General features: G+C 47.1%; 1 protein-coding gene across 11 annotated transcripts in view; it reads right to left on the reverse strand.

Annotated features, from left to right (window-relative positions):
- SUDS3 (SIN3A corepressor complex component SDS3) overlaps nucleotides 1-14,142 on the reverse strand; it is a 91,980-nt gene that overhangs the window by 76,698 nt on the left and 1,140 nt on the right. For all 11 annotated transcript variants that reach the window (XR_016387495.1, XR_016387493.1, XR_016387494.1 and 8 more), the window contains 5 exons: nucleotides 12,448-12,517; nucleotides 9,817-9,872; nucleotides 7,890-7,961; nucleotides 5,785-5,804; nucleotides 4,387-4,543 (listed from right to left, as the gene is read on the reverse strand). Coding sequence is in view for 5 of the 11 variants with exons in the window: in XM_089894502.1 (XP_089750628.1) it covers nucleotides 4,387-4,543; nucleotides 5,785-5,804; nucleotides 7,890-7,961; nucleotides 9,817-9,872; nucleotides 12,448-12,517 (375 nt within the window). In the remaining 6 variants the exon portion in view is untranslated. The remainder of the gene's footprint in view (nucleotides 1-4,386; nucleotides 4,544-5,784; nucleotides 5,805-7,889; nucleotides 7,962-9,816; nucleotides 9,873-12,447; nucleotides 12,518-14,142) is intronic.

Raw genomic sequence — 14,142 nt, forward strand, 5'->3', positions numbered from 1 at the left:
TTGTTTAGCTACTGAAAAAAAAAAAATTAGTTGCAGGGATTCAAAGGAACATCCTTTTAAGTAAGAATGTGACAGAAAAGCCTCAGCAGAGCCGACACTGCAGCCGATGGGCAATTACCCCCAAACCAGGGGCAGCGAGCCACGGGGCTGGACTGAAGGCCAGGACCAAACCCCAGGACACCCCACTCTAATGGCAACATCACAAATCCAGGCTGCATGGTGACCACAAACAGGGACCTGAAGTGGGGGGTGGGGTGGGGGGTGTGGATAAAAATCAGGGTTAGGTCATCAGGGGCCAAACCAGGGTAGGAACGAAGGGACCAATTTCCATTAGGCCACAGCTGCTCGTAACACAGGTGCATTTCAAGAGTGAACTGATCAAGGCCCACCGCTCTGCATCCTCAACCCCATTCAATGGCCTGGATTCCACAACAGCATCATCAAGAAGGAACATCGTGGGGACAAGCCCATCCCACCCCAAATCCAGGTCCCCTCTTCCATCCTCCCTCCCCTGACATTTGTGCGGGGCCTCTTATCCTCGCCTTGACTTCCTGCTCACGGGCACCTGTTCCGGTGAATCTGCTCCTGTATAACCACATGTGCCTCTTGATGTTTTACAATCAGTGAAAACCAGCTTGACACATCTTTACCTTCATTTATTTAGGATCCCCCTCTCTCAAAACTACCTCACACTGGGGAAGGCATGGAAACCGTCTCAGTCTTGTAACTATGAGGACATGAGCTCCTCGAGGACAGAGACTTCCCTATCAACCTCATTCTGTGAAGCACTTGGACCACATGAGTCCACAGGATTTAGAGTCAGTATAATGCGGTGGTTAAGAGAACACGCTTGGGGCCCAAGTCTGGCTTAAGCACCACCTCACTGGGGCACTGGAGCAAATGGCTCCGTTCCTGCACTCCTGCCCCGCCAAGTCATCACAGGAGTCTCAGGAGCTCAATGAGGTCACAGCTTCCCCAGCCCTTAGTGCACACTCTGCGTGCCAGCCACTCGGGGCACCATCTCCTCTCACCTCTACACCAAACCTCCACAGCGGGATCTATCGTGTCCTTGCCAAATGACAAAACTCCACCACAGAACCAAGTTCACGTCTGGGCTGGGATTCAACCACATCTGTCAGCCTTCAGCGGCAGCTGTAGTATTTTTATATTATACCTGGCTCGATGTAAACACTCAGAGCTTCTATTTGATATTATCATTACTCATGCCTCCCACTATGAATCCAGTAACATCTTTTTTTTTTTAACTATTTATTTACTTATTTATGGCTGCATTGGGTCTTCGTTGCTGTGCGCGGGCTTTCTCTAGTTGCAGCGAGCAGGGGCTACCCTTCGTTGCGGTGTGCAGGTTTCGCATTGCGGTGGCTTCTCTTGTTGCAGAGCACAGGCTCCAGGCACGTGGGCTTCAGTAGTTGCGGCTTGTGGGCTTTAGAGCGCAGGCTCAGTAGCGCTCCCACGGGGCGCATGGGATTCGTTGCTCTGCGGCATGTGGGATCTTCCTGCACCAGGGCTCGAACCTGTGTCCCCTGCACTGGCAGGCAGATTCTTAACCACTGCGCCACCAGGGAAGTCCCCTGAATCCAGTATCTTCTAAAGGAACCTCACAGGCTTTACTGAGGTCATGAATAACTTCCACAGGGGCCTGAAGGTTGAAAGATGCCCCTGGTGAGGCAAGAACTTAAAGATGAAGTGGCAGTTAGTCGGGCGGTTGGCAGAAAGGAGAAAAGGTGGCTGGCGTAAGGTAAGAGGACACATGAACTAAAAATGATAGAGTGCCCCACGTTTTCAAGCTCATGAAGCTCTCGTTGATTACTGAGGTTACTGAGAACCGTGGCCTCAACTGCAGAGAAAAGTCACCCTCAGGTAATTCTACCTATAACCTCACTACTCCAAGTGTGGTCTGACCAACAGCATCACCAGCCCCGGAGAGGTGGTTAGAAAAGCAGGATCACTGGCTCCACCCCAGACCCCCTGAACCAGAATCTGCATTTTATCAAGACCCCCGGCTGACTCACACACACATTCAAGGTGGGGGAATCACCGACCTATAATCCATCCCAGTTCCTCTGCTGACAGTACACCTTTCTGCCTGCACAACCCAGCTGTCCCAGGTTCTCCACCAGTGGTTCAGGCGGTGAAGAGAACGTCCCACCAATTCCCACAGATGGCTGGAAAGGCGGAAATCCTGTTTGGACAGAGCAGGTCACTGGGTACGCCTGTTTCGAATGTGTTATCTGGTTTAAGCTTCTCATCGGCCTCGTACTCCACTTTGTTTTTCAAGAGATCTTCATGTTGAATTGGAGAAGGAGATTTTAGGAAGTATGTTTTCTGGGCAGAGCTAGGCAACACTGATACTGGGCATCAATCCACAGAAGTGAAATCAGTCACTCGGTGAGAGGAAGGAAACCAGACCTTTAAGTCGACACCGTAACAGCACCATCTGTGGAAGCGCTCATTATCCTTCTAGCTCCAGTGCCTTCTCTTTAGGCGCTCCATCATTACCTTGGCAGTGCTTTCCATACCAAGGGTACCAAACGGCTTGAGGAAGGACATCGGTACCTTTAATGCCCATGGCTATAGCTTTAAGCACTTCTGTAATCTATTTTACTGCATCACAAATGACTTCCCTGCATTTATTTGTCTTTTCTACCCTGGCAGGTTTGGCCGCTCAAGTCACTGAGGATGCCTACTGTCCCTGTTAAGATTCCAGCTGTAAAACTGCCTGGCCAAACAACGTCTATCGCTTGTCAATAATTAGGCTGCCAAATCACAGGTGAGGTGATGACAGCCTTCCCCGCAGATGGAAAGGGAGCAGCTATAAACTGACAATATTTCCCACCAGCCTAATGAAGGCTCTGAGCATCTGGTGGCTCTAACGGAAAGCGATGAGGCGTCAATGCCAGCCGGAGCCACCGTCGGAGAAGATGGTGTGCAGGTCAGAAAACAGGCACACCGACTGGGACCGGACAAGGTACCAATGTGCTTGCAGTTTAATTAAAAAAACATTTCAACAAGAATAAGACGGTGCTGTTCTGAAGATGCTGTTTCAGCATCCATTCTCACCAAAACACATTTCTGAGCCACTGTCAGTGGTCTGCAAGGAATTCATTCCTTTTGCCAAGTCTTTCAATGAGGACGGTGTATCAGAAGAGAGATTTTTCAAGAGTCAGACCCCTACTTTAGACGCAACCACACGATCATCAGTGCATCGTGGGGACTGGAGCTAGAAGTTTGTGTCAATGGGAGGTCCATGTTAGCTAACAGCACCAGAAATACCAAAGGGGAAATACAGCTCTTAACTGTTACTTTTAGTTTCAAAGTCAGCCCCAAGGACTTACATAACAACAATGTATTTCTTAAGGACCCCAACAAAAATCAGACATGCCAGAACCCCAGGACCTTCTGAACATGATTATAAGAGTGAAATTTTGGGGTGTGCCGAAGGCATGTCACTTACATACCCAAGTGACAAACTCACCACTGACGTGCTTTGCGATATTTGCTGATGGAAAGAAATTTTGCCAAGTTCCAAAATAGCTAGTTCAAGCCAATTCCCATCCTGTACCCTTCTCAGCATTGTTGGTCTACATATGGCAACAGAAGAGGCAGCCCATATTGCCTCTCCCTTAAACTTGCCTACAACCTGCCGAGTTCCCATATGCGGATGACTGAATCCTAGAAGGCTAGGGAGGGACTGGCTCCGAGTCTAACGTAACTTTCCTGCCTTTACAAGAGAACAGTTCAGTTTAGCTCTCCCAGCTGAAATGGTAACAACTCTTTCTGAAATGTTCACAGTAACACCTGGGGCGAAGGGATCTAACAGCACAGATGACACAGCCAAAGCCTCTGTTCTCACACCCAGGTCAAAGGAAGACAATGCTTTTTCCATAATGAAGGTAGAACGAAAAAAACAAGCAGAGGGATTCCTACCACCACAGAGGGACCAGGGTAATTTGTGAATATAACCAAGATAGGAATGGCAGTCGACCCAGGAATTACATTAAATAAAGCATAAGCCTGAAGTTGCAGTCACTATTAAAGATCTACCCTTTAATTTACCCAGCGTCTGTTATGTACAGGGCCCTGTACTAGGCACTCGTATTTCTAACCACAGTCTTGTGAGATAAGATATGATCAGCCCCATTTTACAGAGGGGGAAACTGGCTCAGAGGGGTTAAGTGGCTTGACTGAAGTCACACAGCCAATACAAGACAGAGCTAGAACTCTGACCCACCGTATGAAAGCCCACCCTCCTTTCAGCTCACTCTGTTCTGCTGAGGAACCAACAGGAGTCAGCACTGGAGCACCGCCCTCCCCCCAGGGTCCCCCTCAGGTCTCCCAGGACCCTGCTCTGTGGTGCTTTCATACCTCCAGTCAGTTCCATCGTTAGCTTTTCATTTTCAATCATTTTCTTCTTTTCTTCTAGCTCGGCAATCAGGTTCTCTTTCAGCTCAACCTTCTTGTCTTCAAATTCCTTCACTGCCGCCTTCTTTTCTTTGATGTAATTTCTTTCCACTTGTTCAGTCTGAGCAAAAGAGAAACACAGGCTGAGGCTACATGACCCTGGCAGCCAGGGCTCCAACACAAAGCCTGGCTCTGTGCACAAGCACAGAGGAAATACGTTTACTAGAAAGAAGAGAAACAGCTGCAGTCAACACACCAACTTTCAGAAACAGGGTGTCTGGGAGCAAGTTTTCCAACGAATGCGTGAAACTGAACCACACTTCTGGTTTTTATGTGCATACCTCACTTGTGAATCAGATCTATTTCCTCTCTTCCACATCTTATATTTTATGGATTATATGTGAAAACAGAATGTAAGTTTCTCAGAAACAGTAAATAAACCCTCTTGAAGACACAATTTCGAAGAAAATAGTACATTCCAGATGAAATACCTATATTTAAAATAGTTACAGGATACCAAGTCAAGACGGCCTGAGTTACTCTATTTTTTTTTGATGCTTACAGTAAGATAAAGGCCAATGAGAGGAGAGGATCACTTCTTAGGTGCCTGAATCCCGAGGTACCCAAACCCTGAAATTATACTGAGTAAAATAAATGCGTACGCATCCATTTTCCAAATCTCACTGTTGCATTAAGTGAAGAACAAGGGGGCTCCTGGTGGGCTACGGCTGTGGACCCTGTGACCCCCTGGGCTGTGGCCGCGTGTGTGGCACTGACTTCAGTCCTAACACCGTCTCTCATAACGCGGCTTTGATAAACTATGACCCCGCCGCACCCCACACACACACACCAGCCTCCCGGGAGCAAGCACATTACCCAAGATTCCAGCCCTCATCTCTGCCTGTAGCGCCGCACCTCACATGCAACCAGCACTCAGACGTCTGCTGAGTGAAAGATCTTAATCCATCTTTCCGACCCAACCAGGGTTTCAGCTGTAAAACGGAGCCAATTCAGAGACCAGGCTGCTTTGAGGACCAATATAACAAACTATTAGGCCATTGTAATTCAGACATACTCCCAAATGGCTTTAATGTGAGATAAGCGTCCACAAGAAAGCGGTCAAGTGTGAGTATCCCCTAGCCCCTCTGTGATAAGCAGAAGCTGCCCAACCAACAAACGAATAGATGGAATTTCTGAACTGAGACCAAATGTCCTTTAGTCAAACAGAACACTGATGGAGGCTTCCGGGGGGCTTCCCAGCTGTCTATGTGGTAATGGAAGGAAAGGCCATTGGATCGGTTGGGAGAGCAAGATTCCAGTCTCAGAAAGAGCCTGCAAGCCCAGAAGACCCGTGGTACTTACTTCCAGCTGGAGGAAGAGTTCTGAAAGAGATAAAACATGCAATTAGATTCACCAGGCTATGCCACCTTTCTAGACAGTGACGTTAGGATTCATTTAGAAGCAGTAATTGCTTTCTGAAAACACGGCTGCAAGGAGAAAATGTTTCCGTCAGTAAGCTGCTGATATATGTGAAGGGGTAGGATGCGAGAAGCATGCATGTCTAGTTAAAATCTGACCCGGAACAGAATGCGCTCTGGCAGCTCTGCCCAAGGGTGAAAGCGAGCAGGAACCAAACTGCCCTGGCGAAACCAGTAAGAGCTAGAAGCTAGCCCTTCTTCCACTCAGTACACACCCTCAGCAGTCCTGCAGGGCAGGGAGAAGGAGCAATGCAGTTACTCCAGAAGCAGAGGCAACATGGATATTTTTAAAGCCCCTCGCACAGGGCTCTGCGTGGTGAGGAAGGGCATTCCCCAAGCTTTCAGAGTGCAGAGGTCCCGAGCCCTCCTGCGGCTCTGCTCACACCCAGGCCTCCATCTGCGATGTCCTCTGGTCTCTGACCGCAACTCAGTGTTTCAGACTACTGCAGCCTCCTCCTTGAGGCCTTTTCTGAGGCCCCTTCGCTCACCAAGCCCCTCTCAGACACCTCGGAGTATCCACTGCCCGGTATCAGCAGCTTACTGAGCACCCACTGCGCGGCAGATCAGCGCCTGTTTACTCAGCAGCTCCCCGACCTCTCGACTCTAAGGTCCTGTGCACACTGAGCATGTGGAACCAAACAGGTCCACGGCTTCTTTTCGGGGTGACATCTGAGCTGCTGCAAACGGTCCACAAAGACTGTTGGTGGAGCGGTAACTCCAGGGGGTACTGTTCCCATCTAACCATGGTCTCCTTTGCAGACCCGAAGGATCCTATGGATCCATCCCGCCATAAAAGAGCACATATGCACAGTCACACATAAAACCTTGAGAGTTTCAAGAACTCGAGATGAAGAATCTAGACATCCATCAACTGCTGAATGAGAAAATTGAGGAAAACGGACCAGCCACTCACTATTTTCTAACCCCCAGAAATCCTCATCACCTTGGCACCGGGAACCGTGAGGCACACGAGCCCAAGTGCACCCAGCCCAACACACTCACTCCTGACTGCTGCAGACCCGTACCCGTGTGAACGGGCCAGGTATCTGAAGTCTGCGCCATTCGGAGACTTCACCTCTGCACCAGCAAGTCAAGCGACACGTAGCACTCTCGGAGGTGGTGGCTGTTTCAAAGCAGCCAGACGCCAGACACAACAAGAGCAGGTGGATCAGCTCCACACGAAATGTGCTTTTTGAAGCTCAAGGTGTGACTGATTCAGGAGCCCCTCTGCATTTTCACCTGGGGGCAGGGGTGGTGGGGATGTTTATGAAAGACACCGAGCACAGGATTGAGAGTAGAATTCAGAAAGACAAATCAACACTCACCCTGCAGTTCTCACTTAAAAGAAATGGCTCACATCAATTTTCTTTCCCTCCTTACATCTCAAACCAGTTCCACGAGATATTAGCAGCGCTCTCTCCAAATGGGGAAACTGAGGCTCCAAGAGCAGAAGCGTGCTAAAAGGCTTAAGCCCTTAAGGGATGGGAGGAAGCCCTCAACCTGGGACCTCAGCCTCGACAGCACCACCCCCTTTCCCTGCTGAAAAGGGGCTCCAGGAAGAAGGCTGAGGATTTTAAAGATGCCTGAGGAGATGCCTCAGGAACTTAGAGAGGGGCAGGGAGAGGGGTGCTGGGTCGCCACAGCAGCTCTATCGCCCACCTTCCCTGCAGCTCCTTTTCTGTGCCTTGATGGACATGGGCATCTACTCACTGGAGGAAACAAAGAAGGGTTCCATCCACAGAAAGCTGGAAAGTCAATGGATCGGAAAGTGAAAGGACAGCAGCCTAAGGCCACTCACTGGGGAAGAAGATGAACAGTCCTACATAAGTGCAGCTTTGGAGTCTCTCTTCCCCCAAACTCGCCCCACAATGGGATAGCTGAAACATGTTTTGGAGAATGGCTCTTCTGGCCACATTACGTCCCAATCGATGATCAGCCAAAGGAGGAAAATTTGACGAGGATTTATTTCCAGTTAAGAGAGGGCCTCACCTGCATTTCGTATCCTCTCTTTGTACTGCTGATCTAGTTTTTTCATCCTCTTCTGATATTCCTGTAATGTACCTGATTGAGATTTACAAAATAGTTACTATGACGATCAAACTGCTCTACATTTTGGTTTTCTAGCACCGACACAGAATGTTTTAAATAACATTAGAGTAAAACACACACCACGGAAAGGCACCCGTGAGTAGAGGTAACTTGGTTCCCAAGCAAGATGCAGAGCAGAAACCCCAACCGGTGGCTTTAAGACCCCCTAGCAAGCGAGGAGTAGGAGAAAGCTGCACCCATCCACCAGCGACGCTCATCCATCGCTGCTCGCTTCGGCCTGTGGGCCCCCCTTTCCTGGAGAAAGCTCAGCCTCCCTCAGTAAGGTCTGCATCAGTGCCACCCAGTGGAACCTGCTGTGCGACGGTGGAAATGGTCTACTTTGCCTGTCCAGTATGACAGCCCCGAGTCACATGTGGCTATGAGCACGTGAAATGGGGCTAGTGCAAGCCAGGAACGGAATTGTTAAATTTATTTAATTAAATTTAAATAGCCGCGTGTGGCTAGTGACATTACTGGACAGCTCAGTACAGCATCTGAGCAAATGGCTCTTCCCTGAGCAACTAATAATGAGGGTCCCAGTTAGCGTGGGAAGTGTCTTCGGATGACAATGCTTCAGTGGGCTATATATACATATTTTTTATTATTAATTAATTAATTAATTTTTGGCTGCGTTGGGTCTTCGTTGCCGTGTGCGGGCTTTCTCTAGTTGCGGCAAGCAGGGACTACTCTTTGTTGCGGTGCACAGGTTTCGCATTGTGGTGGCTTCTCTTGTTGTGGAGCACAGGCTCAGTAGTTGTGGCTCGTAGGATCTAAAGTGCAGGCTCAGTAGTTGTGGCGCACCGGCTTAGCTGCTCCGCAGCATGTGGGATCTTTCCAGACCAGGGCTCGAACCTGTGTCCCCTGCATTGGCAGGCGGATTCTTAACCACTGCGCCACCAAGGAAGTCCCCAGTGGGCTATATTAATGGTATCTTTTTCAAAATCCCCCACTCAACCCTGCCAGGCACACCTTACAGACCTGCTAGAGTAGGACGTATTTCTTTCTCTGGCAATACTTCCATTACCATCGGAAGAAAAACTAAAACAAAGGTGTGTGATTGCAAGTCACAGGAACATGTTTCACTATGAAGGAGAAATCAATATAAGATGGGCTGCTCCAAGCAATGGAAGTACCTCATGGAGAAGCAGTTTCAGTGCCGGGGACCCCACAGAAGCAAGCCGAAGAGCTACTGACAGCAGCCACCGACGCTGGGCTGTCACCGGGTGCCCAGCGGTGCTGGTCGCCCCTCACACACAATCTCACCTGCCTCTAGTTTCTTCATTTCACAGATTAGAAGACAATTTAAGCAAGAGACAGTGAAATGCCCAAGACAAATTAAGCAAGAGACAGTGAAATGCCCAATTTCAAATTTCTAGAAAGGAGTGCAGGTGGGATTCAAGCCCACGACAGGAATGGAGAGTCTGTGCTCTTCACCCAGTGCTGAACTGCCTCTGACAGCAAACAGCCTTGGACAAGACACGACCCACTTGTAGTTTACAAAGTAAAAAGAGAAAACACGGTGAGAACGACCCACAGCTCGTTAGCATTCCGTTTAGAAAGAACAGTACAATTATATTTATCCTTAGTAACAGCATCTCTCCTAAAAACAGCCAGCTTTAGGCATGGCAGTTTCCAGTTCTTGCTCTGCAGAAGGCCTTAACTGAGATTGCAAAAAAAGTCTGAAAACTGCCACTTTACTGACTGCTAAAATCAGCCAGACCAAATTTTAAATCACTCCCACTTCACTGAGAAGTGAAATACCCAGATTTCAAAGGTGTGTGATATTAGGAAGTATGTTTAGGAAAGAAGGATTAAATCACACACCAACCTTCTTGCAGTTGTTGCAACTGTCTCTTGAGAGAAGCCAATTTATCCTGATACATCCTGTAAAAAAAAAAAAAAGGAAAGCCACACTCAGAGACAAAAACATCCAATACCCAATTCAATAATAATCTACATGCAGAAATTACCTGGGCTTTTATGGAAATGTCATTAATGTCCCTTAGGGAGAGAGAAAACTAAAGTCTGCTGGTGGTTTAAAATGTGCCCACAGCTAAAGGGATCAGAAAGGGACAAGGATTCTGTGGTTTGAATGGTATCCCAGCTTTGCAGATTCTCCGGTGTTCTCTCACCTTTAGAGAATCAGTCTAAAATCTACAAATACGAAGACATGCAAGTTTAAATAAATAAATGACAATGATAAACACAGTTAGGCAAGAACACACACAGAAAGACTGGAAGTGTGAAGCCATTTTCTTGGGGATTCAGAAGCGTGACATACACACGAAAACGAAAACGTAAAAAGTGTTAAATGCAGGTCTCATATCAACTCTACAATCAGATCATAAGTTCCAAAGAAGTAAGACTATGCTTCCAGCATATTTTTCTATATGGATAGCACTGCTGTGTAAGCACTACGTTAATAAACCTTCACGTCATTTTTAAAAACACTTCTCTTTTATGATCAGAGAAATGACAGCAATTCAGTAACAAAAGTTAAAATGCAGGATTTACTTGCAGCCCCAGTGGGATAAGAACACACAGTACACACAAAGCAAAAGAACCTGGCATGTTTTCATCCCCCTCATGCTGAATGGATTATAGGCAATTATATACCCTGGTAAGTCTGTTTGAATGGTGGATTTCACACGTCAGTCACGTTTCAGCAATATTTTCGCTTCTACCAGAAAAACACCCCCTGGGATTCCCTGGTGGCGCAGTGGTTGAGAGTCCGCCTGCCGATGCAGGGGACACGGGTTCGTGCCCTGGTCTGGGAAGATCCCACATGCCGCGGAGCGGCTGGGCCCGTGAGCCATGGCTGCTGAGCCTGCGCGTCCGGAGCCTGTGCTCCGCAACAGGAGAGGCCACAACAGTGAGAGGCCCGCGTACCGCAAAAAAAAAAAACCCCAATTTCACAGTGACAGAAACAGGACTTGCAACCAGTCCAACAGGTAACTGGCACAACAGCCTCTCAATTACTCCAGTAAGGGCTGCAAACACAACCTGTCTGTCTACAGGCTGAGGAAGAGTAGGCAGAATCTGAGAATTACACGGAAGGCCTTTTTTGTTTTTTGTTTTGGCTGCGTTGCCCAGCATGTGGGATCTTATTTCCCTGATAAGGGATGGAACCGTGTCCCCCGCATTGGAAGAGTGGAGTCTTAACCACTGGACCACCAGGGAAGTCTCAAGGCCTGATTCTTTTAGGGAGAATGCTGATGCTTTCAATGCTCATCTTGAATCACATAGAGCATTCAATTTTAATCAAAATTATTTTCTACACCATCAAATATTAAGGGGTACGTTCACTTAAACACACCAAGTATAGGAGAGGGAAAGGATGAGTAAGCTGCACACAGGAAGTCAGTATTTGGAACCCAATATTTAATTTTTTTTTTTTTAATGTGAAGACCACTGGCCAGAGGGGGGAAATGGTGTTTAATTTTCCGTAATTTTCCACCACAGTGAGTGTGCCAGACTACGTCTTTGAATTCTTACTCGGTCTTTGAAAGAGAGTATTAACAGATTCAAGAAGTAAACAACAACAACAAAATTCAGATTTGGAAAAAGAATAGGTATGTAAAAATACATCTCAAATGGGTCCAGGTAAGTCAGTAAGAAGCCTGGAGAGAGTACAAGTAAAATAAAAAGCCAGCACAGTTTCAGGGCTGAAGCTGTGAGAAAAATCACATCAATTATTAAAGCAATCCTTTATTTGGCACTGGGCAGATCTAGCTGAGCTTCCCCTTTGGACTCCAAAGCGTGAAAAGGATGACAGAATCCAGATGATGGTCACAAAACATTCGTGTATACGGAAAACATTCTATAAGGAAAGGAATGTGGATCATCCAGTTTGATGGTAAAGAATTTAAAAAACAGAATCAAGATCCTCAAAATACATTCCACACATACTTATCAGATCTCTGTTACACTGTCTTGCCCATAAGTTTCCGATTAGAGGGAGTGGTTTTAGTTTCTCTGAAGTGTGGCTCTGCTGGAGGCCTGGGTGCGGATGCGGGTAAGGGGAAAGGGCACTGGAGGAGTCAGGAGCCCTGCTCTCCAATCCTGGTCTCCCTGAGCTCTCCGGGCGTCGCCGTCCAGCTAGTAGTCAGTGCTCAGGGGTCACGCCCATCTAAGAACCAAGGAGCTGTGAAACACCATTTCCCCCCTCTGGGCAGTGGTCTTCACATTAAAAAAAAAAAAAAAAAAAAAGGCAAGGGTTCTCTCCTGTTACATGGCCTTATTTCCCAGGAATATTTCCCTCCAGATTCTTTCTAGCCTTCCCTCAAAAGATTCTTATCACAGGAAGAGTGATTAAATGTGACAAATTTAAAGGGGGGAAATTGCACACATATGCATGGTCTTTGGAAGCACTACGTGAAAACCATACATACGAAATCCCTATTAAAGATGCCCTTGTCAATTCTGTATTCCAAAGAAGAAATGTAAAAACCATACTCACTGTTCCTTCATTTCTACATAGTCTTCTTCATCATGCTTTGCCAGGTCAGTTTCGCTAGCATCCTCAGTGTCTGTGTAAAAAATTAGGGAAGATTTGTTAAAATCGTAATTCGTAGAGTTGGTATCACCTGACACAGTGACACTTCACAAACTTCTATAAAATGAATTTATACTCAATGCAGGCCATCAATGAAAAATATTACATCTAATTACTTCAGAAAAGAAAACGCCATTTCCAACTTGTACACAGCCAGATTTATCCAAAGAGCCTGCCTTTATCTGAAGTGCAGCCAGAGAACAGAGTGCATAAGACACAGGTGGTCACAGTCAAGGCTGCGACTTCAGAAGGAACAACGCTGGCAGTTCAGTTAAAGGATATGTGGGTGTTAAGACTGGAAAACTACAGGCAGCAAGCCCTGCTCACTACTCCTAAACAACCTAATATGTACATTCTCTTCTGGTAAATGCCAGTTTGAACCCCTAAAGGATTTTACATCATATATACAAAGGAGAATCCAAAACAATTAAAGGAACTCTAATAACCGAAATATTTTCAAAGGGAGAGGGAACAAGACAAGAAGATCAAACAGAAACTGTTTCAGAACACTTTAAACATTGTTTTTAATTTTTTTAACATCTTTATTGGAGTATAAATGCTTTAAAATGTTGTGTTACTTTCTGCTGTATAACAAGTGAATCAGCTATACATATACATATATCCCCATATCCCCTCCCTCATGTGTCTCCCTCCCACCCTCCCTATCCCACCCCTCTGGGTGGTCACAAATCAGCGAGCTGATCTCCCTGCGCTATGCGGCTGCTTCCCACTAGCTATCTATTTTACATTTGGTAGTGTATATATGTCCATGCCACTCTCTCACTTCGTCCCAGCTTACCCTTCCCCCTCCCCGTGTCCTCAAGTCCATCCTCTACGTAAACATTGTTTTTAGAATAAGCAAACGGCTGGAGTGTCTACCTAACTTCAACAGCCCTACTTGAGGGGGGGGAACAAAAATCAATTTTTGCTTCACTACTCCCCCTTGTGGGCATTAAAAAACAGTACAAGTGATTCACATTCAAATTCTCTGGTTAAGCCTTGTCTTCAAATGTAGTTTAACCAGATTGTAATTCATTTCTTCAATTTTGTATCTTCACATACATATGACTTTTTTTTTTTTTTTTTTTTTTTTGCAGTACGCAGGCCTCTCACTGTTGTGGCCTCTCCCGTTGTGGAGCACAGGCTCCGGACTCGCAGGCTCAGCGGCCATGGCTCACGGGCCCAGCCGCTCCGTGGCATGTAGGATCTTCCCGGACCGGGGCACGAACCCGTGTCCCCTGCATAGGCAGGCGGACTCCCAACCACTGCGCCACCAGGGAAGCCCACAGCTGACTTTTTAAAGGTTGTTGCAGACTCAATCCTCCACCTACCTTTCCCCCTCCTTCAGTGAAGAAGCCGACCCAGAGCAGTCACGTGCCAGCCAGCCACAGTACTTGGCACTTGGGGAACTGAGATGAATAAAACATACTCCTGATTCCAAACAGCTGGCCTAGCTTTTATTCCACGGCCCTATTTTGTTCACCCATATGTTCATCTCTTTTTATCTCCTCTTTTCTTCTCTCTCGCCCTTTCGTGTTTCCTCATCTTTCTCCTCCTGCAGCCAGCTCCTTCCTCCATTCCAGTGTTCCTCAAACTTAC

The sequence above is a fragment of the Delphinapterus leucas genome, chromosome 14, assembly GCF_059928025.1.
Source record: "Delphinapterus leucas isolate spDelLeu-1000000601 "Yukka" chromosome 14, BTC_Dleu_Yukka2, whole genome shotgun sequence".
NCBI lineage: Eukaryota > Metazoa > Chordata > Mammalia > Artiodactyla > Monodontidae > Delphinapterus > Delphinapterus leucas.